Raw genomic sequence first — 25,513 nt, forward strand, 5'->3', positions numbered from 1 at the left:
AGGATGAAGATTCTTCTGCCTCCATAACTTTAAAGATCTTCCATTCCTTCGAGTTTATTACCAGGCCCTCATCATCTCTTATCGTGGCTGGTAAAATTTATTCACCGTGATATTGGCAGTAGCTTCCTAAAACTTCAGATTTGAGCCCGCCTCCTCCTGCCTAAGGTCCTTGAGCCTCGGCCATCTTGTACTGTGGCATGGCATGAGAGGCTCACGATCAGGCTCTTCCTCTCTTTCCGCCTCCACCTGGTACCTGTCTCCCTGTTCGTCATCTTGTCAGCTGATGGTGTGGCTTGTGCCCTGTTTTGGGTTTGCTCATCTCGGGCATGCTCTTCCTTCTGCCTGGGCATCCTTCACGTCCACAGCCTTTTATCCCGTGAACTCCTGCATAGCTAGACTGTTCAGTTGTCAAGCACTCTGACAGGCTCTGGAGAAAATGAGTTTATAATGAGCATGCTTTTGACAGGCATGCTGATACATTCCTGTAATCCTCGTGCTCAGTGTCCAGGGCAGCAGCAGCCTTCCTACTTTAGGCTTGTCTGTCCACATAGTAAGGCTCTATAATACGTAAACAAATAGGTTTGTTTCAGTTCACAGTTGTGAAACTCTCAGTCCATGATCAACTGGTCTTGTTTGTTTGGGGCCTGTGGCAGGGCAGGAAGTGTGTAGCACAGTATGAACAGGAAGTGTGGCCGACCATGGAGCCCCAGGGCCTCCCCCAGCAATCCACTTCCTCTACCTTCTGAAGGTTCCACAACCTTCACAAACAGCACCGCTAAACAGGGACCAAGTGTTCAGACCCACGAGCCCATGAGGGACATTTCACGTTAAAACCACCACAACGAAGATCTCACCGTCCCCTTCATGGACGCGCCTGCAGTACCCAGCAGACCTCCCTCTCGGTAAAGATCCTGCCACCTCCCGGCGTCAGCACCGCCATCTTGGATTCCTGGTTCATCACCAGGTTCCTTTCGTCCTCGTCATGTAGATTCCAGGCAGGCAGTTGTACCGTGTGGCCTCTGTTTACCCTTCCGGTTTCAGGCCGCCATAGCAGCTCCCCGCCTCGCCACTGTGGCCACACCCTGTTTGTTCTGCCACAGTTACCCTGGAGACCGGCCTCCGTGTGATGACTTTTCACATTTCTAAAAGATAGTTATTTGTGGGTACACCAGATAGGAGGGGGCACAGACGGCTCAGGCAACGGTCGGAGGATAACTCTGCGGAGTCGGTTCTCTCTTTCCACCTTCCCGAGGGTTCCAGGGGTCAGACTCAGACTGTCAGGCTTGCACAGAAGTCTCTGCCAGCCGAGCCATCTGGCTGGCCCTCCTCTGTGTAATTACTGACTCTTAATCTCCATGAATGAGCTTGGAGCTGGAAGGGTGGTTGTGTCAATATTTCCTCCTACCCATTCCCGTGTCCGCCATCATCCACCCTCAACTTCCTTCTCCCCGTCTTTCCCCTTCCTTCTAGGTCGGTCGGTCGGTCGGTCTAACAGGCTTGTCTGCCTGGCCTCTATTCTATCAGTTCATTAGCAGCAAATGAGTTATATCGAATAATACTTAATATCTATTGATATTTTACTCTGGGCCAGCTATCTTATATAATGTCAGCCTCAGAAAATCAGATTAAAATAAGATGAATTGAGCCTCTGATTAGTGTCTTCAGGTTTTAGGTGTGCAGAGGCTTAGGGACAGGAAGTGACTCCCACAGCTGGTTAACAACAAAGTCTGGCTGAGGACTAAAGTCTCCAGGCACCTGCTCTAGTAGTGTTTCATTTGCCTAACAAGTAAAAGTTCACGGGCATCATGGGATCGAGTTTTCCTGTGCATTATAGAAGCTAATTTATTTGTCACAGAGGAGAAATGAATAGGGCTTTAGGGCTCAGGGGCAAGTATGAGGGGTTGGGATAAGTTACATCTATTGTTTCCATCTTATCAAGTGGGGTCCTGTATCCCAAAGTGCTTCTAAACTACAGAAATATTCCCCTGTGATCTCAGAGTTCAGAAGTTGTCAGCGTGAGATGCCCTGATGGATCACCTCACTCTTTAGACAAAAATGCTGCGCCGCAGCTGTCCTGTGACTCTGGCTTTCTGTAGTCCCTGGCTCCTCCTTGAACTCATGTTCGTTCAGTCTAAAGGACACCCACATTTTCTCTTCGGCTCCATGAGATCTTTGTGTTTGAAGGGCAGGATGCTTAAGAGTTGAAGTCACCGACTTAGAAAATGAGAAAGTCTTTTGGAGAACACTCTGTTCTCCAGACTGTGGCGTAGAATATTTCATTGTCGATGCAGGGCAGCCTCTGACTTTGATACAGTTCTCACCAAGACAGTGAGTGAAACAGCGCCGTCCACCCAGGGTCTGGCAGAGGACCTGAAGAGCCCCAGGGAGCTTTTTACAGTGCATCTACACAAAGTCCCTTGGGAAATAGGAAGGAATTTTGGTGTTTTCCTTTAAGTCTGGAGGGCCAGGAAGACCAAGGCAACCATGCCCTTACATTCAGAAGGCACAAAACGCCAACGTGGAGGAAGCCCATACAAAGGCACCCTGGCTTGGCAACACTCCAGTGCGGTCTGAAGTGATGGGAGGTAAGAGGTAAAATGGAATATTTGTCGAGCCGAGGAGAAGTAAGCCATGCTTGCATCTGTCATCTCTTGGGACCCAGGTCTCTGGGTCCCCACGCCGCCTTGCTGTGTGAGGGGACTCGGCTGAGAAGCTGCTGATGCTGAAGGGTCCCTCCTGTGTCTCTGCAGGTGCAGTGAACCCGCCGCTCGCCCTCACTCGTGGCATACGACCAAATTTGGAGAGAACCAGCCTGATGCCAGCATGATGCAGATATCTCAGGGCACGATGGGCCCTCCCTGGCACCAGAGCTACCATTCCAGGTGAGTGGCCACCGCTGGCGTCCAAGGGTTTCTCTCCTTCAGAGGTCAGGCTCTCCCCCAAAACGTCTTTTTTCTTGTCCTCTTAAAATGCTAACTGTGTGGGTGACTCACCCCTCCATCGCTTCCCGACCTAGATGGTTGAGGGAAGGCTGGAAAGCGTGATCACGGCTGGTGATCTGAGATATTTTTGGAACCCATTTCCCATCAGCTATTTCTCAATACCTATTATAATCCCATATCTGAAAATTTGACAGACTTCTTCCCTGGGTGCTTCAGTGTCCTGTCTGCACTGTTCAGACTTGTATAGATTTTCGGCTGAATTGATGATATGCCTATATTTAAATGTTCTGCTTGGGTTTTCTCCTTCTGTCAAAGCAGTTCATCTTGCTTGGCCCTGTAGCCGACACAACTAAGATGGAGGATTTCTCAGTGACACATGATTTTCCCAAATCTGTCGTCCATTTCCCTCTTCTGTGTGCAGTACTGTTTTAAAGAATACAGAAGTTGCTGGGCGGTGGCGGCACACGTCTTTAATCCCAGCACTCAGGAGGCAGAGGCAGGCCAATCTCTGTGAGTTCGAGGCCAGCCTGGGCTACAGAGTGAGTTCCAGGACAGCCTGGACAGGGCAACACAGAAAAACTCTATCTCGAAAAATCAAAAAGAAAAAAAAATAAATAAAAAGAACAGAGAAGTTTATGCCATTTTGCAGTGTGCACAGATTAGTCTGTCTGAGTGTGGACAGCGGATCAGTGTGTGAGTGAGGACAGAGCTGAGTCAGGTCCTGCTGTCTTCACGTGTAGCTGCTAGGTTACATGTGCGCTGCAGTCAAGAATGAACAGCGCCCCCGTGAGCGCGGCGGCCCAAGGGGTTTACTCCAGAAATCCGGCCTTGAACACACCTGAGAGGAACTGGGAAAAGGGGATCCTAGCCCAGACCCTCGGGCATACTGAAGACAAGACCGGAGTCAGGATTGCCCGCACCAGCTGCACACACAAGCTAGCCTCCATTTGATCCTGAGGAGTCAGGCTCCACACAGTAGTATTATCATCACTTGAGTCACGCAGAGATGGGGCGATGGTAGGGAGGTGGGAAGGGCATTTCACGCCTACGAAAGAGTGAGGGGCAGGTAGTGTGTTAGGGAGAGCCGCTGGGAGGCTTCAGGAAGGGTTATTTAACAGAGGGTGGCTGTACTTGGGAGAAAGGTAGGACTCAATTACAGCCCTTAAGGATCATGACTGGCTCAAAGGCGCATCCTAGGCCTCTCATCGGTGGACACAGGACCGGACAGACCTCTTCTGTCATATCAGAGTAAGCGTCAGGCCACAGGAAGAAGTGACTCCTAGTTACTTAACTTCCTATAGACACTCCTTTCCCTCTTTGTAGGCCTCCCTGTCTGTCTGTCTCTCTCTCAGGAGGTGGGCGGGGGTTGAGACAGGGTTTCTCTGTATAACAGCCCTGGCCTGGAACTCACTCTGTAGACCAGGCTGGCCTCGAACTCACAGAGATCCACCTGCCTCTGCCTTCCACATGCTGGTTAGATTAAAAGCGTGTGCCACCCACACCTGGTGTCCTCCCAGTCTCTTTGGGGACCAGTTCACAGCATCTGAGCCATCTGCTCCAGACTAGGTTCCCTCACAGTGCACCCTCCACAAAGGACCCTTGATTTACAGCGCCGTAAGTGTCGGGGCTTTGTAGAGTGTGGGCACCTGACGACCTAAGGGAGGGGGAGCAGAGTGCTTGAGGTTTTAGGTATGACCTTGGGGTCACTCTCATTCCTCACCTGCTCATGAGCGTGAGCACCCTTTGATCTCGGCTCCCTTTTCTCTAAAGTGGAATTAAGGACACCTCTGTCACTGGGTCATTGTGAGCATTAAATAAAGGAATGCATGCAACTCCTAGTGCACGGGAAACATTCCGTACGTGACCATTATAATAAGCAGGCTGCGGATTTTAGGGGTCCAGGGAAACCTGCTGAAGGACTTAGCATAAAGCAGAACATGTGTGCCACTGAATGGCGACTCCTTTACAACCTCCCAGCCCTCCTGTCCTCACTGCCGTAGGAAGCCCCAAATCTGAAGTCCCAATGTGACCTCAGGAATGTACCGACCCTAGAGCAGAAATGAGACCGGTGTGGTCAGGGTGTGGGACCCCTGCTTGAGTGACTGTGGCAGTGTACAGTAGTATCCGGAAGGCCGCCCTGCCCCTCTCCCCTTGTCCTAGCCTGGGGGGGAGGGTTTAGAGAGGCTGAGCTGTACTGGCACTGTCTGCCTCCTGCTCCTTTGATGCCAACATGGCTATTAACACACAAGCACTGTGTGCCAATAGAACAGCAAGCTGGGATTACCCAGAATGCTGCAGGTCTCTGGGTCCTCTCCCACCATAGCCCAGGCACACCTCTGCAGCTCTGTCACGCGCGGCATCCCTCCCTGTCAGTCTACCCGTGGACACACAGTGGCGGCGGCAGCGGCCGGAAAAGGACCACCAGGATGTCCCTGGGCTCACAGTGACCTACTGTGCCAGGGTGGTTGGCTTCCCTCTGGTGGCCTGAATTCAGTTTCCCAAGCCCAATTTTAGGTCTAAGTCCAGGGGTCTTTTTCTCATGAAAACAGGAGAGTAAGGGGATGGGGAGGTGTAGGAGGGACAGAGGCGGTGAGGGCCGTCGGTTTTAACGGTCTTGTGAGCGAGGTTGGATTTGGAATTGTCCCGAAATTTGACGGTAGCTGCTGTCTGCCAGGCCCTTGCCACTTTCTCTCCGCTGTCTTATGGGAGTAATGGTTCTGAAGTATCAGGAGAGACCGCGCGGACACATCGTCTCTCTGACAAGAGGCTGAAGTAGCAGTATCAAAACACTCACGCACAGGACTCACTGAGAGATCCATTCACCTGGCAAATGCGAGCACCGCCCTGCCTCAGATGGCCTTAGTGATGGGCACGCTCCCTGAAGAAGATGGGAAATGCTTCACCTTATACTACTGTTTCTCCAAGAGTCTTCCATGAAGTGAAAGTTCATTAAGTGTTCCTTGGCAGAAAGTTTCTAGAGTCGAATAAGTTTAGAAAGCTTTGCTTCGTGTATTTCCCCTTAGAACAACAGATGAAGGATAGTTGACGTGAGACCCAGAAGTCTGGCGGTAAACAGACTTGTGTAACTTCAGCCCAAGTGTTGTGCAAACAGATTCGATCATTTTAGGAATTAAGGTTCTGTGAGTACACATCAGGAAATTTTTCATATACTTGTTTGTGCTTTTCACAATGTTTTGAGCATTTAAAAATTATCCCTTTTTTTGAGAAATACTTTATTCTGTGAGTATAAGTATTTTGCCTGTATGCATGTATGTGTACCACATGCATGCCTGGTGCCCTCGAGTCTGAAGAGATTGCTAATCCTCTGGAACTGGAGTTTTGGTGGTTGGGAGCCAAACGCAGGTCCTCTGCAGTATCAACATGTGCTCTTAACTGCTGAGCCATCTCTTCAGCCCCCAAAATTACTTCTAAGTACACGAACCCCAGAACAGCATAGAAGGGCACCTGTATGTGTCGGCCACAGAATCAGCAAACGCTTTGTGTGTGCGTTCATTCTTTAAACATTGTGGCTAGAACTGAATAGCTTTCCCGTAACCAAAGCTGTGATATAATGTCAAGTGGTATAAATGCTATGAGGGAAATAAAACAGCGTTACAGGATGTCAGGAGAGCCAAGGTGAAGATTGTTTTTGGAAGTCTTCTGACATCGAGACTGGAGGAAGGGGAAGGAGTGAGTCAGGTGATGGGCACTCCGGGTGGTCAGGGGCTGGAGTGCAGTGAGCAAGGACGGCAGTAGACGGTGAGGTTGGAGAAGCAGCCCGACCACCACGGTAAGGCCTTTGACCCACGGAAGATGCAGTCCTCCATAGTCAGGTTGCCTGTGTTAGCATTGAAGCTGGCAGGACTGCCAATTTCATTCCTCACTGTGACTCATCCCACCTCCATGAATGCATTTTAGAAGCAGGAACACCAAAGCTAATAGGAATGAGTATCTCCAGATAGTAGTGGAAAGGCTTGTTCCCGGAGGCCAACATCAGGCCCCACATCCCCAGGCAGCCTGAGGATGGACCACTGAGGGACAGAGCAACCCCCGGGATAGGAGAGTAGCCTTACAAAGTCCTCATGTGGTGCTGTCCACTTGAGGTCTGCAACAGGAAGTGGGGCCCTAGACACTTGTTCTGGTCTGGCGAGAGTCCGGCGTGACTTCCTATATTCTGAGATCCATCGGCGATGGCATTCTCCCTGCTCAGTGGTGGTCCAGCCGGCTGTTGGTGTAGTTGCTTACGTGTATGTCCCTAAGTTAGGTCTGAATTTCCCTTTCAGCAAATGACTTTTGCTGTGTCCACTTCCACTACAAGCCTCACCTCTGCACCTCCTGCTGCAGGAAGTTAAAGGAATTGCAGCCAGACAGATGGAGCTGACTTTAATGGCTCCCCTCCCTTACCCTTGCAGCAGGCCTCTTCACTTTAGAGGAGAACCAGGAAAGTAGGAGGCAGGGCGTAGTAAAATTTAGCCACGGCATATGCCATGCCGTTGAGGGCAGGTCAATTTTTCCTGAGCTGGCAGGCTCAGGAACTGTCTCTTCTTTCTCTCTTGACCTTATCCTGTCCTTCCCAAAGCAGGATGCTTCAGTAAGTTGACTTTCCCTGACGAGACAAATTAGACTCTGTTGAGGTAAAATGTTGAGCATGTGGTCTTCTTGCCGACCATGGAATGTTTTGCTGGTCCATCACTAGTTTTCACTCTGAACATTGTCTTCGAGTCTCTTCATACATTCTCCGGAGACATTCCAGCTTAAAACATTAAAAGCATACACTCGGCACTGTGTCATTACATTTACTTACGTGAGATCTAGGAACATATATACTACATGATTTTAAATGCTCTTGAGACTCTACTCGTCTGAGAAGGAAACGCCTAGGTAAGAGCTCGTGATTTCCCTTCCTTTGGAGAACAGTGAGTCACAGCGTTTACCATAAGGAGACTGCTGATTGATCTTCGTTTATTCTAATATGGCTTCTCCAGAGGTAGAGAATTTCTTTTCCCTTTCTGGTTCCTCGAATATGCTGGGCAAGGGCTCACCACTGAGCTGTACTCCCAGTTCAGTTATATTTCGTGGCACATTTGTATTCGATGTGTGTAGGTGTTTTGTCTGCATGCAGGTCTGTGTACCTGTGCATACCCAGTGGCTGCCAAGGCCAGAAGACAGTCAGAGCTCTTGGGACAGGAGTTAGAGACAGTTGTGAGCCACCATGTGAGTGTGCTGAGAACCGAACCCAGCCAGGGCTGTTAGCTACTGAGCCGTCTCTCCAGTCCCCCATAGTCCATCAGTAGAGCAGTTTTAAGCCCATAGCAAAATGGAATGGATGCTATAAAGGTTTCCCAAACTCCCTGGTCCCCACACGTGCATGTTAGACTCTGTGGTTATCTAACAAAAACAGTTTTTTGAGGCAGTTTTCTGAGTTATGAAAGGCCAGTATTGAGACTCCTTCCCTCTCCCCAGCCCAGAGGAGCAGAGATGGACGAAGGTCTTGCTCTCCTGACGGCACACTGAGGATGCCTTTGGTGATGGAACCCCAGCCTAAAGGACCTCCTGTGACTAAGACCTCCGTCCCAGCCTCCCCCTCTCCCTTACCCTCTCTTCTCTCATTGGCCTTTTCTGGCTCCCACACGTCTCCCCGAGTATTTCTCCTTTCAGCTTCGTGTTTAGCTTCTTCCCACAAACAAACTGTCCCTACCAATGTTGAGACTCCAGGAAGGTTGCCAGGGCCCAGCTTTTGACTCCATAAAAAGGAATGATATTAACTAAAATCATAAGCATGTGCTCCCCAAGTCCCCCAGCCTTCACATGCCTATTGGCTTACTAAGCTTTTCTCGATCTCCCCCACAATATCTACAAGAGACAGAGAATGTTCTCCCCGTCATCCTTCTTTCTCTTCCGTTTTTCCCCCCACTCACCTCCTTCGTTTCTGGGCACGTGCAACATGTCATTCACAGCGCAGCAAGTCACATCAGCGTGCTGCCTGTGCCTAAGGCCACCCCTTCCTTCTGGTAAGCCCGAGTGATTCATTAGAGGCTCCTAAGGCTACAGCGTTGGGCAGTCAATCCTGGTGACGACACAGGGGATCGGAACAAGCCCCAAACAAGGCCCTTCTTACCCGCCCTTCCGAAAACGGGGCATCTTGCATAAGAGTGAATTTATAAGCCGAGCCCTGTGTCCGTGAGTCCACTGAACTCCTCAGCCGACTGACTGCTTTGTCTCTGTCCTCCCTCCCAGCTCTTCCACAAGTGACCTCTCCAACTACGACCATGCTTATCTGAGGCGGAGCCCTGACCAGTGCAGCTCCCAGGGGAGCATGGAAAGCCTGGAGCCCGGTGGCGGGTACCCATCCTGCCACCCTCTTTCGCCTGCCAAGTCCACGAGCAGCATCGACCAGCTCGGCCACCTCCATAACAAAAGAGACTCGGCGTATAGTTCCTTCTCCACGAGTTCTAGCATCCTAGAGTACCCACCCCCTGGTGGCTCCGGCCAAGAACGGTCAGCTTCCATGGACCTGATTTCTGCTCGAGGCGGCCTCCTAGAAGGGATGAGGCAAGCAGACATTCGCTACGTCAAGACAGTCTACGACGCCCGGAGGGGGGTCTCGTCCGAGTATGAGGTGAACCCTTCCGCCCTGCTCCTTCCGGGTAGGGACGCCCACGCCCCAGCAGGTATTCAGGGCTGTGCCAAGTGGCACAGCGTTCCCCGGGGCAAGGGGGCGCCGTCCCCATCCTGGAGCCAGCAGTGCCCCGGCTCCTCGGATGCCGCCACTGACAACCTGCCCCATAGAGCGGGCGCCCCCACGCCCCCGACCCGGAGCGACAGCTACGCAGCCTTCCGGCAGCGCGAGCGTCCCGGCTCCTGGTCGAGCCTGGATCAGAAGAGGTTCGGCAGGCCGCCCAGCAACTCCTCCTCGGGCCCCTCGAAGGCGCCGTTCCTCGAGGAACAGCTGCACACGGTCCTGGAGAGGAGTCCAGAGAGCAGCCCCCCGGTGAGGCCCAAGCATGCCTATACCCAGAAGGCACAGCCTGGCCAACCCCTGCTCCCCACCGGCATCTACCCGGTGCCGTCCCCCGAGCCGCACTTTGCCCAGGTGCCCCAGCCGTCCGTGAGCAGCAACGGCGCCGTCTACCCTGCCCTGGTCAAAGAGAGCGGCTACGCCGCCGCCGCCCAGGGAGCATGCAACAGGATGGCTGCCTTGGATGAGAACGGGAACCACGGGGAAGCCAGCAGACCCGGGTTCGCCTTCTGCCAGCCCCCCGAGCGGGACTCAGCGGCCCCGGCGGCGGCAGAGAGGAACCCAGAGCCCACGGCCAGATTCGTCTCCTACAAAGTCCATTTCTCTGCAGCGCCTGGAGGTGAGGACGCCTCCCTGAAGAGACACGTCGGGCCCCTCCAAGGCGGCAGCAGCCCATATCCCAGCGAGAGACGGATCGCCAACCACCAGGGCCTCCAGGAAGATCACAACGCCAACCCCCGGCAGAAACTGGAGCGGGAAGGTCACGGCGGCGGCGGCGGCGGCCAGAGCAACTTTGGCAGGTCCAAGTTGGCCTTCGCCTCCCTCCAGAACATTCCAGAGAGCCTGGGGAGACGAAGCAGCAGCAGCGTGGAGCTCGGAGGAGAGGCCCAGGAGGGTTACCCCGGGGGCAGGGCCCCCTGCGCCCTCCACGCCACCGTCGAAGAGCCTGGGAGGAAGGCCGGGCCCGACGGCAGGAGCTACCTGGACCGGCCCGCTCCCTGCCCGAGGCCGGAGGGCAAGGTGCAGGCCGCGGAGCCCAGGTCTGCAGAGCCCCCGGCTCCCAGGAAACCCAGCTCCAGCAGCGCCTCCCCCTCCGCCTCCTCCGCCCTGCAGTACAGGAAGGCCCCGTGTTCGGTGCTGGAGAAGGTCTCCAAGATAGAGGAGCGAGAGCAGGGCCGCCACCGGCTCCCCAGCGTGGGCAGCTCCACCACCTACGGCCTGAACGCCAGGCCCGGTCGGAGCAGCAGTGACTTTGAGGATCCCAAAGCTGCCGCCGCCGCCGGCGTCCATCTCTCCACAGAGGCCACGGAGCAGCCGCGCAACGGGGAGCAGACCTTCAAAAACGGGGAGGCGAAGCTCGAGGAGGCGCCCTGGCAGCCGTGCGGCCAGCCGCCGAGGAGGGCCGCCGATGGCCGCGGACCCCCCGGCCGAGCTGCTGAGCCCCCGAGGCCTGAGGCCCGCCTGCTCCGCAGCCAGAGCACCTTCCAGCTCTGCAGCGAGGCCGCCGAGAGGGAAGCCGCCGCGTGGTCGGAGGACCGGCCCGGCACCCCCGAGTCGCCCCCGCTCGACGCGCCCTTCAGCCGCGCCTACAGAAACAGCATCAAGGATGCCCAGTCCCGCGTCCTGGGGGCCACCTCGTTCCGTCGCCGGGACCTAGAGCCGGGCACCCCCGCCGCCACCTCGAGGCCCTGGCGCCCGCGACCTGCCTCTGCCCACGTGGGGATGCGGAGCCCCGAGGCCGCCGCCTCCGCTGCAGCATCAGCAGCATCAGCATCCTCATCCTCCCCACACACCCCTCGGGAGCGGCACAGCGTGACCCCGGCCGCACCCCAGGCTGCCCGGCGAGGTGCGCGGCGGCGCCTCACGCCCGAGCAGAAGAAGCGCTCCTACTCGGAGCCCGAGAAGATGAACGAGGTCGGGGTGTCGGAGGAGGCTGAGCCGGGCGCGCCCTGCTGCGGCCCCCGCGGCCGATGGCGCCGCCGCCGCCACGCTTCTCGGAGAGCACCGTGGCCGACCGGCGCCGCATCTTCGAGCGCGACGGCAAGGCCTGCTCCAGTCTCAGCCTGTCGGGGCCCGAGCTCAAGCAGTTCCAGCAGAGCGCCCTGGCCGACTACATCCAGCGCAAGACCGGCAAGCGGCCCGCCTCCGCCGCCTGCCCACAGGAGCCCGGGCTGCGCGAGCGCGCCCAGAGCGCCTACCTCCAGGCCGGCCCCGACGGCCCCGGCCTGGCCTCCGCCTGCAGCCTGAGCTCGCTGCTGCGGGAGCCCGAGGCGCTGCACCGCAAGGAGCACCCCCACCTGTCTGCCGCAGCAGCCGCAGATGCACCCCAGGCGCCCCGGGATCGCAGCAGCTCCTTCGCCAGCGGACGTCTTGTCGGGGATCGACGACGCTGGGACCCCCAGGTCCACAGACAGCTGCTCAGCGGAGCTACCTGTGGACCCAGGGGCACCCAGAGAATGGACAGGACCCCCGGCGGGCCGCCTTCCTGGGACATGGTGGCCGCCAAGGCGGGGAAGTCCAAGTCAGCCGAGGATCTGCTGGAGCGCTCTGATACCCTGGCGGTCCCTGTGCACGTGAGGTCCAGATCGTCTCCCACCTCCGACAAGAAAGGACAGGTAGGTGCAGCCAAGCCCCAGGCCTGGGACTGGCCCTCTGACTCCTAACGTCTCTCCTTTGTTCAGTTTTTTTTTTTTTTTCTTTTAAATTCAGGAAAGTAATTTTTTTCCTACAGTTTTTTAGAGCTACCTTACTTGATTTCTGTACAGATATATGAATATCTATATAGGTTTTTTTTAGTTATGTAGTTGTTTTATGGTTGTTTGTAGTTCAACTGGCAGTTGAACCCTCCATGCCAAGTAAGTACTGTAGCCACGGAGCTGTACCCACCCAGCCTCTTGTACTTTTTCTTTTGAGATAGGGTCCCACTACGTTGTCTAGTGTGGAGGCCCACAGAGGTTTCCTAGTGAGATCTGAGCTTGCTCTACACAGCAAGGCTGCATGAGGGGATGGATTGGTCACCAGGTATTTGGAAGGGTCTGCACTTGGCTGTGCTTGGGGGAGATCTTTTGCTCCTCCCCTTGGCATTTCTATAAATAGACCTTTAGCAGAGACAGAAGGGGCTGGTGGGTTTTGACCCAGGCCCTCCCAAGGCTATCCTGTGTTTCTATCTGTCTCTCTCCCCTCTATATTTCTATCTAAATATTTCTCACTTCTCCCTGCTCAAGAGTGCCCTGGGGGAAAAAGTGGGAGCAGGTCCCCCACAGTCTAGGCTGGCGTTGAACTTGTCAGTCCATCTGTCTCAGAATTCCAAGTAGTTGAAAGAAACCTTTACCACCAGGTCTTGTTTTTGCTATTGTATGTAGGTGGTGTAGGCTTTAGGAACTGTCCTGTCTCCCAGTGTATTGAAACATGTGTGCATACACATACCCACACACACACAGCCCTCTGGGAGAAAATGCTGTGCTCTCCCAGATAGTTTCTGCTGAAAACTATCTAGGAATATTCTCTCCAGTATAACTCCCACTTTAAAAAAAAAACCCAGAGAGGCCATTAAAGCCTACAGTGCTGCTTTCTCCCCTACAGATCATTTAAACTCTGTAGTTTCAAGATTTTCCAGCTAATTTTTACAGCAGTAGTTTACTACATAGAAGCCCAAACGGTTTGTTCTTTCCCAATACTGTAAAGATGATATGATTAAAAAAAGAAAAAGAAAAAAGAAAAAAAGCTGGTTGTGGTAGTGCACACTTTATTACCAGCGCTCAGGAGGCAGGCACGTCTCTGTGAGTTCAAGGCCAGCCTGGTCTACATAGTGAATTCTAGGATAGCCAGGGCTATGTAGAGAGACCCTGTCTAAAAAAAAAACAGATAGAAAAGCATAGGCAAAAAATAAATCTTCTTGTGTTTAAACGTCATTATTCTGTCTTGGGGAATTGGTTAGATGACTGAGTTCTTTGTGTCCCCCCCCCACACACACACACACAATATTTCATAAGCTGGTCACTTGGGAAATAAATTTCAAGTGAGCTTTTAGTTTGTTTTGGAGAAGTGGTAAGGTTTCTTCAAATCCCAAGTTAGTACTTTGTACTGTTTGTGAAATTGCTTTTAGAAAGATAACTGAACATAGACCAGTATTTAGGTGTCCTTCTAATAAGGGGACACCACACTTAATTGTTATTTAATCGGGGGATATGGAGCCAAGGAGGAACATCCAGGACGAGAGACCTGCTTTGTGCTGCTCGGCACCAACTCGCAGACATTCTTGAGGAGCTGCTTCCGGCCCGGCAGCTAGTCCCGGCCTGACTAGAGACGCCGGGGATAACTTCGTACGTGCTCTTCATCGTTAACCTTATTTGTGGTTAAAACAAAGCAGTGGGCGTAGGGTGTCATTTGACGATAGAAAGCCAGCAGTTACCGGCCCTGGATTTGGTCTCCAACCACTGGAGCAGGGTGGGGAGAAAAAAGAAACAAAATGATTCTTACCGGATAAATACTTGGTGAATTACGATTTTTTTTTTGAACTATAAATTCAAATTTTTAGTTTTTGGAATTGTAAGTTTAAAGAACTCTCCCATTATCTAGTTTTTTTGTAAAGGTTTAGTTAATGAAGAATTTTTCTTCTAGCTTCAGTGAACTCAAACAAGGTAAGTAACCTTATACAGGCTGAGGTAAAACCAAAAGTCTGTGGATTTTCTTTCTGGCACTATCTGAGTTTATGACACCCGCAGAACATGATTGCTCTTATTAATCAGATGCTGGTAGTGCGAGATTTTATAAGCTTTAGTGTGTGTGTTGTTGGGGGGAGGGGGAGGTGAACAATCTGACAGTCCTTCTCAAAATTCTGTCAGGTCCTTTCTGTCCCCAAAACAGGTCATCGTAAAAGTCAGTTCCCCTGAGTATAATGGTTGACAATTTGGAGGCCTGAAATAATAACTGCCGGAGGCCGCCGTTTGAACTACAGGTAGCCTGAGAGCTTTACTCTGGGACCTGAAGGGGCCTCTCCCTCGCTTCCTTGGTATTCTCTCTGACGCACACGGCACCCATTCCTTATTTTCCTTGTGTCCCTCTTCATTTGAAGAGCACAGTTGCAGAACAGTGACTGTTAGGGACGGAGCCTTGGTGCTCATTAGACCCCTGCTCGTTAGTGTCCACTGAAGTTCAGCGACCCCTTGGCATCTTAGTGCTGGGTCCGCAAAGCTGCAGAAACACCCGGATGTTTCCGCTGCGGAGACAGAACCTCACATGTCGGTAAAATAGAGCAGAGTCTCTCAGAGCTGGTTAAGAGCACTTGCTGCCCCCTGCGAAGGATGGGGCTTCAGATCCCAGCACCCACATGACAGACAGCTCACAAGCATCTGTAACTCCAGTTCTAGGGTATCCTGCACCTTCTGGCCTCTGCAGACTCCATGCATTCGTGTGGAGCACAGGACATACATACAGAGAAACACACATAAACACAAAGTAAATCTTTAAAATGTAGAACAGCCTGGTTTTTAAAATGAACTCTACATAGCTTAATTCTGAGGCAGAGGCGTCTCTGGTTCATCTGGACTGCGTCTTCAGGGCCCTTCATGTTCCCTGTGAGGGGGATGGCACTCAGTAAGCTGCTCCACCACGGTGTTGGAGGGAGGCAGCAGGATTCTTTGGGACAGCCGGGAAGCAGCGCATAGCAAGCACCCATTCACTGAGCGTAATTAATAGAATTGACTTTCTGTGAATTGTAAAATTACAAGTAGCCAAGGCTCATTGAGTTTGTGCTGTGTGCCAATCATTGTACTGTTTTATAGCTAGAAAATTAACCTTTGTCTATGCAGCGAGGTTGATGGATAACTGTTACGTTAAAGAGGGGTAACTGGTGCCCAGAAAGGGTACAAAATCTGTCCAAGGTGGTAGAGAATAATGTTGGAGACAGAATTGCCTTGCTCTGGTCTTGACGTCATTAAACGAAACTGTTCCCTTGAATAAAGAGAAGTCAGCAGGGAAAAGGTGGCAAGACATCTGAAAGGAGCAGGTGGTAAATCGATTTCATTTTAGTGTTTGTTAGTTATTACTTACATCTAAACTAGGTTATATGTGGGTTCCTAATTCACTTTAGAAGATGTTGGAAACTAATACCCTAGAGTAGATAACTATTGTAGTCTCTGTATTTTGTTGATCTCAGAGATAATTAAACGTGGCACCCCTCAAAAAGAGTCTGGATTGGGATTTTATCCACTTCAGGTTACATCTTAGGTGTGCTGAGAGCTAGGGGTTGGCTCGGGTTTCTCTGCTTTTGTTTAGTTGAACTCACAGAGATCTGCCTGCCCCTTTAAGTCAGTTTTGAAACAATTACCCCAAATGAGTCAGATGTTGACCAAGTTAGTATGTGTCTCTGCCTGGTATTTCTCCGGCAACCACTGTTCTTCTCTGTGCTGCCCAAATACATTCTTCACGCGTAGCAGTTTACAGACAGTCAAGTGTCCCTTGACAGTGAACACACGCAAGAGGAATATCCTCCTTGGGCTTCTGCTAGGTCGAGAAGACATCTGGGGGATATGGCTCGGTGGTAAAGACCTTGCCTGGCATGTTCAAGACCCAGTGCTTTGAGGGTGGGGGGTGGGGAATCGATTAACAGGAAATTTGATAAAGTCTCTCAATAGCTGACTATTGGAGTTAACTCCCACCCCCTTTTCAATGCATACCCACATTTATAGCCTTTCCAGGGCCGAATCCCATGAATGCAGGAGGTTAGCTGCTTTCACATACGGAAACACAGAGGATGGAATTGAATGTGAAAACATATTTAAACTTCACTGTGCCGGGAACTCAGATGGCTCCCAGGCTGTTGAGGTTAACTGTTGGCAAAACCTGTCCAGTTGTGTCACCAAGGAAGGGTGGTGGGCGAGACTCAAGGGACTGCAGGATTCCTGAAAACAGGAGCTCCTGTCCTGCAGTGGAGGAGAGTCACTGCATGGAATTCATCTGCAAGTGTTCAAACCCGATTGCATCCACCCATCAGCTAGCTGCCTTTAACCTGTTGAAATCCTACAGAAAGATCTTGAGCTCTGGAGAGATCCTGGCTTGACTCGTAGCTCCTCTGTTTGTTTAACTGTAGGTAGTGTTTCTGAGCTGCCTAAACACACTTGAGTGCGTATGTACATGTACTGATGAATGCATGTATGCATGCAAATTTCAATAGAAATGTCAAATAGATAATATTCCATGCAAGATACTAAGCAAAGTGTCCAGCACAGTAGTATACCTGATCAGGGAAATGTGCGATTATTAATGTCTTCTGCCTGGGATCACCTTTAACTTTTGGGGAGCAGCAGTGGAGGGGAGAGACGATACTGAGAATTGAACCCAGGGCCTCGTGCATGCTAGGCGAGCATTCTGCCACGGAACTGTATCTCCATCCATCCTTTGCTGTTTTGTTTACACATGTAGATGAGTGTGTATGTGTGTGTAAAGTGCCTGGAGGCCCTAGGGTGATGTTGAGACACCTCCCCCACGCCCCCAGGCTGGTGGTAGTGAGACAGGGTCTCTCAGTTGAACCCAGAGCTCACGTGTATAACTAATCTAGCTGGCCAGCTGGCTCTGGGGATCCCCGGTCTCTGGAGTGCTAGAATTGCAGGCCGGCCACCATGACCACCAGCATCTGTGTGGGCTCTGGGGATCCGAACTCCAGTCCTCTTGTTCTCTCCCCAGCCAGCAACATCTGAGTCTTCATTGACTCCGAGCTCCTCCTCCACCCTCACAAAAACGTGGATGAGGAAGTAAAAGGCAGCCAGCCCACTAGATGAGTGAGTAGTGACTAAGTTACTAACACTAGTTTCACTTTAGGTCTGAATTCTCCTTTCCCGCCCATGTCCTAGCACCGTAGATAATGGAGAACTGATCACATTACCATCCATGGCAACAGTGTCCTCTTCATCAAGACCAGATCACAGGGGACAGGTTTTACACCATCAGGGTTAACAGTTCCCTTTCAAGATACCAGTATCTACTCATAGTAAAAACAAACTACCCTGAGAAGCCCCCAGAGTTACTGATGTCACATAAGAGGGAGACTTGGGAGAGTTTACTGTCACCGATTTCAAATTAGATTCCTACTCAGGGCACTTGAAAGTTGGCAAAACTGTAACTTTTCCTGTTGTCTTTCCCATCTCCCACTGCCGCCTGCTGCCAATTCAGAAGTCCGACCCATCGAATTCATGTCGTCGTCGTCGTCACACTTAAGTACAGCAGCAGTCGCGAACTCCACAGTAACCCTTCTCAGAGTCCCTTTCCCCGACAAGCGTTCTCGTGAGGGGAGACACACACACACCCCGTGTTGACCCCACCTCTGACCCCGGGCCTGTCTCCTCACCAGTGCCTGCTGTCCTCAGTGCCCCCTGGAGCTCTGAGGACTACATGGGAGAGTCTGTCAGAGCGCTGCCATGGTGCCTGACCACAGGGGTCAGCAGCACGCAGGTCCCTTCTCTTGCCTTCCTTCCTGCACCCTCCTTCAGCGTTGCCCTGTTCTTGTGCTTCCAGGATGTGCTCCTGAGGGAAGACGGCGGCCTTGGTTTCGTGAAGGACCCACGTTGTTTGGCTGGTACTGGATTGAGGTATGTACATGTGTGTGGCAATAGAAGAAGAAGAAAATGTTGGCAAGGATGAGAAGTCAGAACCCTGACCCCCGTACACTGTGGGAATGTAAATTGGCGGCTCCTGAAAGCATTCGAAACTGAGCTAGCCTGAGATCCAACCATAGCAATCCTGAGTGTGTGTGTATATATGTGTGTGTGTGTGTGTGTGTGTGTGTGTGTGTGTGTGTGTGTGTGTGTGTATGTATATATATATATATATATATATATATATATATATATATATATATATATATATCCCAAAGGACTGAAAGTTGAGTCTGAGAAAGGCTTGCGTGCGTGCGTGCGAGTGTTCATAGCTTGGCTGTTTACTATTGACAGTAGTCAGAAATAGTCAAGGACTCCAGTCTCCATCAGGGAATGACCATGTAAACAACACAGTGGAATATTGTCCATCCTTAGAAAGGAGAAACCCTGTCGAATATGAGCCTAGATTATATTAGCTAGGTGAACTAAGATGCTTTGTTTTTACCCGTAATTAATTGTTCCTGAGAGACAGAAAAGCAGTCTCCATGAAGAAACTCAACCAAATGAAGCATTGAACTTAGGCCGTGCTTTGTGGGGGATGTAGTGTTAGTGTGCTGAGGGAGAGCAAACGTAAACTAACGACACCTGAGACTAGACTGGCTCCTTCCTGGGTGTCGTATTCATCTGTGTTTATGATGGATGCCTAGAGACTTTTAAAGGGGACATCATAAACACAGACTGATATGACACCCAGGAAGGAGCCAGTCTGATACTTAGACGCTCACCATACTAACGTTACATCTCTTTGAAAGCAGGCTATGTGACCCCTAGAAGATGCTAAGTGTTATTGTTTGGCTGGTTGGTTTTGTTTTGAGAAAGATTCTTACCCCGTAGTCTAGGAATTTGCTGGCTAGCCCAAAAAGCTCGCCTGGAACTTTGATCCTGCCTCAGCCTCCCTGGTGCATACCACACCCAGCTAAGATGCTAAATTTAAAACGGTCCCGATCCTCCAATCTGGAGAACGGCTAGGCAGAAGAAACACCATTCTTTCATCAGACATACACCAACAGGGTACTTCCTGCAAGGTGCTAGGGATTCCAAAATGTATGTATAGAAGGAAAAAGCATTCCCAGAGGACTTGCCCCTGAATCCACTGAGAGGTGTGGAAAAGCCCAGAAATGTAGCAGGGTCCCTGGTGAAGGAGGTCTGTGACGGGGAGGGAGAGATGTGGGTGGATGTTTCCTGTCCCGATTGCCTATTCCCAAATGACTGGTAGCCGCTTCCCAGATAATTGACTCAGAGACTCAATATAAATTATAAATGCTCAGCTGATAGCTCAGGCTTGTTACTAGCTAACTTGTACACTTAAATTAACCCATATTTCTTATCTATGCCTTGCCACATGACTTGGTACCTTTTCTCAGTATGGTGTGCCCATCTTGCTCTCTCGGCAACTCCTCTGAGTCTGCCCTTCCTCATCCCATCGTCCTCAGTTTGACTTTCCCACCCAACTTTATCCTGTTCAGCTATTGGCCAGTCAGCTTGTTTATTAAAGGAATCATAGCGACATATATTCACACAGTGTACAGAAGGATTATTCCACAGTAGAGAGAGGCTACATCTGAGAGGGAGAAGCTCTGAGAGGCTCTTTACTCAGGCATCTGTAGCTAATAAAAGTAAAGGCATGCACATGGCTTCGAGTCTGTGGCCTGCCTCTATGTGCTGCATTAGCCTTGCCTGACCCTAACGGTTCTGGGGTCAGCTGCTGCCGGGATGTACAAAAGAGTCACTGCTCTGTCCGAGGCCTCAGATCTGTGAAATGAAAGGTGTCTTCTGCTCTCCAGGTTCCCTTCCACGGCCAGCTGGGGAGCTGCAGATACAGAATTCACAAATGACAGGATTTGCTGGAGATTGTCTTTTTAATCCACACATTAACTGTTGCATCACAGGTCCAGGCTAGGGGTACTCTAGACTCTTTCCTCTCTCCTCCGCTGCACTCTCTCTTCTCTCCACCTCTTCCCTCCCCTCTGCCCCTCTGTATATGTACGTACGTACGTACGTACGTGTGTGTGTGTGTGTGTGTGTGTGTGTGTGTGTGTGTGTGTGTGTGTCTGCTCCTCTGTCTCTCTGCTTTCAATAACAAAGGGATTTCCTTGGTGACTATAGACACTTGCTTAATGCACCATGTAGGTATTTGCTTATTGTCAGTCTCCTGCAGAGGTAACTGAATTAGCTCCTTAGGGGGTATCTCCCTCCATTTTATTTAGTTATTTATTCATTTTTGTCTTAGGAAATGAGAACACTAAGAGACTTGGAGAACAGAGAATGCTATAATCAAACCTTCGGACTCAGTAGCCACACAAATGTTCCCTAGGCAGACCCCTCCTTTGGGATGGTTGGGGGGGGGAGAGAGTGACGCATCAGGCTTTCCCCCTAGAACCTGGAGCAGCTCCCCACAGTGGTCCAAAGAGGAGCTGAAGACGTGGGCTCCCTGTTTTCCTTCATGTCCTACAGCCTGTCCTCAGAAGCCATCTTACATGTGTGTCGTGGCAGGAGACGGGGCTGCGAGGGAGACTTAGAAAGGGTGGAGCGGACACTCCCTGTAGGGACTCTGCTTGTCTACTTTGTTTACATTGGTTCGGGGAGGGCATTTGGCGTGTCTGGGGTGAGGGTCCTCATCTGTGTTTCTGATGCTCAGTGTTTGCCGTTTCCGGAGAGCGCTGACCCTCATGTCTGTGCCCTGTTCCAGGTCTGTCAGTTGCTCAGACAGAGGCCAGAAAGAGGCGGCATTGTCCCAACACCACCCTGCCCCTTGCTGGAACGGCTCAGGCTACAAAGCCACCGTTGGTTCCTCAGCTCCTGCCGAATGTTCTGGAGCCCCAGACCATCTGAAGCAACTTAGAACACCCTGCCCTAGGCCACTTTCGGCAGGAATGCAAGGCCACTTTCCAGATGCCAGAGCTGCCTCCGTGGCCCCGCCCAGCTCCCCTCTGCCGTCCTCGGTCCCCTCCAGTTACCATGCACAGCTCCCCGTGGACCAGCAGACTGACAGGAGCGGTCAGACTGGGCGGCAGCCTATTCCGTCCTCCGCCCCCGCGGTGACCCTCGGACACGATGGCCAGAGCCTGACCCAGCCTCCCAGCCCCAGATGCCATGAGTTCACCAGCCCAGAGCACGGCCTGGAAGAGGGAGTGTGGAAGAGAGGGTCCCTGCCTCAGCGACCCCCTCCACTGTGGGTGAAGTGGGCCCCCGCGGTCAGAGAGGACGGCCTTTCCGAGGACACCTCGGCGCCTGAGTTTGCAGACTGGAAGCACTATAAAAACCAGAGTCTGCCCAGTTCATGCAGCACCTCAGACCCAGACACTCCAGGAAGGATCTCTCTCCGGATATCCGAGTCAGCCCTGCAGGCTTCCCCGCCACCCCGGGGGGACTATGATGATGAAGTGTTTGTGAAGGACTCGCACCCCAAGGTTGCTTCGAGCCCCACCTTTGAAGTTCTTCCCCCGCCTCCGCCTCTACCTCCTCCGCCGAGCCAGGAAACCCTAGTGAATGGCTCCGATGACTTTCCTCCGCCTCCTCCCCAAGCCGTGGATGAGGCACTCCTGGACAGCGAACCATACCAGGAACCCGTATGCAGCAGGTGAGTGAGCAGCGCAGCCAGGGCGAGCCTTTGGCCGAGGGGAAGGGGTCATGGCAGCCAGGGGGCGAGCCTTTGGCCGAGGGGAAGGGGTCATGGCAGCCAGGGGGCAAGCCTTTGGCCGAGGGGAAGGGGTCATGGCAGCCAGGCTGCCCAGGGCATCCTTGTGTTGCTCACGGGAGAGCCCCAAGATAAAGATTCGTTATGCCGGTTCCGCTCACGAAGCTGGTACCACCGGTCATCTGTTTTCCTCGAGGGGCTAGTGTTGGTTGTATGCAGCGAGTGGGAATTTAAAGAGCCAAGACCCAACGCCTCTTGCCTGACTGAGCTTTGGATCAGCTTAAGAAATAGAATCGGGAAACACTGTTTTATTGCTGGCAGGACAGACAGCGAAGAACACGGCTTCTGTCTGGCTGAAAGGGTCTCCTGATACAGAACGCCAGATTAGGCTTCCTGTCTCCGGGCGCTCCGTGTCCACAGAGGTCAAGGACAGAGCTAACAGTCGCCGGTGATTAGGGGAAGTGTGGAAGCCAGGCTAACGAGGAACAAGCATTTCCCACACAGTCTCTCAGACTGGTGGTTGCTATGCAGAATTCTCTCTGGGGTCCAGCAGGATGGCTCAGTTGCTAAGGCCGCTCGCCACCAAGCCTGATGCCCCAGGTGTGATCCCCAGGACCCACACGGTGAAAGGAGAGAGCCTGTGCTCTGACTTTTACATATACACTGTGGCACACATGCTCCTCCACATAACTACATGTGAAACAAACACTCTGTGGTGCACACCTTTAATCCCAGCACTGAGGAGGCAGAGGCAGGTGGGTCTCCGTGAGTTCCAGGACAGCCTGGCCTATGTGTAGAGAGACCCTGTCTCAAAAACAACAACGCACAAACACAAACAAAACATAAACAAAAATGTCTATGGGGTAGCATCTTCTGAGTGCCCCAAAGGTCACTCACCACCACTATTTTCTGTCTGTCCATATCTTCTAGAAAACTCTGGGAGCCCAGTAGCAACATTTGTCAAAACTGAATTGCTAGTGGATGTGTCTCAGGGGACCAGCCCCGGGCCCCGGAGAAGGCCCTTCAGAGCCCCGCGGTTTGGGGGAGCACCACCGTCGGCTCCTCGCACCGCCCCTGATTTGGGAGGCTGTAGCGCTGACGAGCGTCTCCCTCCTGTGCCCTCACCCTCAGCTTTTTATCAGCTCTTCCCTTTAACCGTCCTCTCTCTTCTTTCCCTAGCAGTTCCCGCCGGTTTCCCAAGGTGACAGTCTCGAGGGGCGGGCACACGCCTGGTGCGCCCCCTTCCGAAGGTCGTGACAGAATGACTCCCAGACCGCCCCAGACTGCAGCCGCAGGTTCGGAGGCCGAGTCCGGCGCGCTGGCTGACGGGAGTTCTCTTGGCAAGCAGCCCTCTCCCAGCCAGACCCAGAGCCTCGTCCATGATGAGCCTGTCGGTAGAACTCAGGACCTAGGAAAGAAAATCCACGCCGAGCCCCAGAGGACCTCGGAAGATATCCGAACAGAGGCTCTGGCCAAGGAAATTGTCCACCAAGACAAATCTCTGGCGGACATCTTGGATCCGGACTCCAGAAGGAAGACAACGATGGACCTGATGGAGGGTTTGTTCCCCAGAGATGCTAGTGTGCTGACGGAGAGCGGCGCCAAGAGGAAGGCCCTAGAAACAGCCGCCAGGCACCCAGGGTGTGAGGCCAAGAGGTGAGTCAGTCCCCTGCAGCGCGCCCCAAAGAGCCGTACAACTGGACTCCTTCTGTGGGGCCATGGCACTGGAGTACTTAAGTGAGGTGTTCCCGCTGCCCCAGATGACTGACCAGGAGTGCCGTTCCATCTGAGCTTAGGGGAGTGACTGAGGACAAACGCCCAGCAGCAGAGATGAGCAGTAGCGGTGATTGTCGGGAACGCCCTCTGCTCACTTTCCATGTGCCGTGCGTCTTCACGTAAACACTACAGCCTCCCATCATCACAGGCACCCGATAGTAATGTCTTCATCCACCAAGGCCCTAGAACGTGTGAGTGGAAGGGCGTGGACTTGAACCCTGGCTTCTGCTCTCTTAGCAATTATCCAGTGTCCCTAACTCAGCAGACACGTGCTTGCCTGTCCCGTCAGAGTTACGCTTTCAGGACCTCCCCCAGGCTCAGTGCTGAGAAGAAGGGAGCAAGGAGATGTGGGCATAACTGAGGCCTCCACAAGTCTATGGGAAAGGACTTAGCCCGGGGTGATGACCCACACCTTTAATCCCTGCCCTAGGGAGGCAGAGGCAGGTGGGTCTCTGTGAGTTCAAGGCCCGCCTGGTCTGCAGGGTGAGTTCCAGGGCAGCTAGGACTACATGGAGAAACCCTGTCTTGAAAAACCAAAAGAAAAGGGGGGCGAGAGAGGGAGGGAGGGAGGGAGGGAAGGAGGGAGGAAGAGAGAGAGAGAGAGAGAGAGAGAGAGAGAGAGAGAGAGAGAGAGAGAGAGAGAAGCCTAAAGAAATAGATGTATATAGGACATTCACTTTGGGGCATTAGGGTGAGCATTTGCTCACATCCTAAAAACTGAGGTCTCGGTGGGAATGCTCCTCTGGCTGTGCAGGCCCCTTGGCCTCTGCTCCGGAGGCTCCCAAGCCCTCCGCTGGCCCTGGGACACTGCTCCAGCACCAGGCGCAGCAGGAGAACAGTGAGCAGTTCTGTTTCCCATTGCCTGGATTTCTTGAGTTCTTCTGAGATCTTCTTGACATACTTGCTTTCGTTAAAGGCTGTTAGGAGAAAGATTAGAGTGGGCTTTATTTCCTTTTTAAGTTTCAGTGAAAACTGAGCGTCTTGACAGACTGCGGCTCAGCAGTGAGTAGCTTCCAGACGAAATACAAACAGAACATTTCACCCAAATACGGGTTTGCAGTTTAGAAACTTGCAGCTGATTCCAGCTGAATCAGGAGGACTGAGCAGGAGCACCGTGTTGTACTGGGTGGGAGGGAGGAAAGAGCTGTGTGCATAGTATTTGCAGCCTGTGGGCAGAGCTCTTCTGACGCGGGGCCTCGCGGTCACCTCGTCTGTCCCTGCGGTTTCAGATCTGGGGAGTCGAGGCCCCCTTAGGTGCGGTCACCTCTCCAGAGTCACACTGCAGGAAACATCACTGGATGGATACCTGCCATGGGCAGGGCAGCCCGCTGGGCACCGCAAGGTCTCCAGGACGGGTGTGCCATGTGCTCACCATGCTGTGTGTGTAAACGGTCCGGCTGTTATCTGGCCACTTGCCGCACAGACATGTCAGAGTGTGTCCTTAGACCAGCATTGTCTTTGAGAGTTGGTGTTCGCTGGTGAATTTGGTGATGAAATGGTCCCGCTGCACTGAGCCAGCGTTCTGAACCCCTCAGAAAGACGGCACGCGCCACCTTCTGGTGAAAGTAAGCCAGGTCCTGTGGTGAGGGCCAGTCAGATTCCCCAGCAGCCTGTGGGGCAGGAACACTGGAGGGACCCTGTTAGAAGCTGCAATAAATACCTCGCTGAAGGCTTTCTCCAGTTTCCTAATCTGCCGGCTTCCATGTAGACACACTGCTTGGAGGAAATGGGTAAAATGCTTGGGTGTGTGGTTCTTTATCTTTGAGTA

The 25,513-nt window shown here is 52.4% G+C and overlaps 1 protein-coding gene across 1 annotated transcript in view; it reads left to right on the top strand.

Annotated features, from left to right (window-relative positions):
• Positions 1 to 25,513, top strand: part of Shroom3 (shroom family member 3) — a 308,934-nt gene that overhangs the window by 271,116 nt on the left and 12,305 nt on the right. Inside the window, 6 exon segments of the mRNA XM_028881929.2 lie at positions 2,751 to 2,882; positions 9,180 to 11,634; positions 11,637 to 12,296; positions 18,193 to 18,266; positions 21,022 to 21,912; positions 23,149 to 23,625. Coding sequence (XP_028737762.1) covers positions 2,751 to 2,882; positions 9,180 to 11,634; positions 11,637 to 12,296; positions 18,193 to 18,266; positions 21,022 to 21,912; positions 23,149 to 23,625 — 4,689 coding nt within the window.

This window comes from Peromyscus leucopus, chromosome 10 (assembly GCF_004664715.2).
Source record: "Peromyscus leucopus breed LL Stock chromosome 10, UCI_PerLeu_2.1, whole genome shotgun sequence".
Classification (NCBI taxonomy): Eukaryota; Metazoa; Chordata; class Mammalia; order Rodentia; family Cricetidae; genus Peromyscus; species Peromyscus leucopus.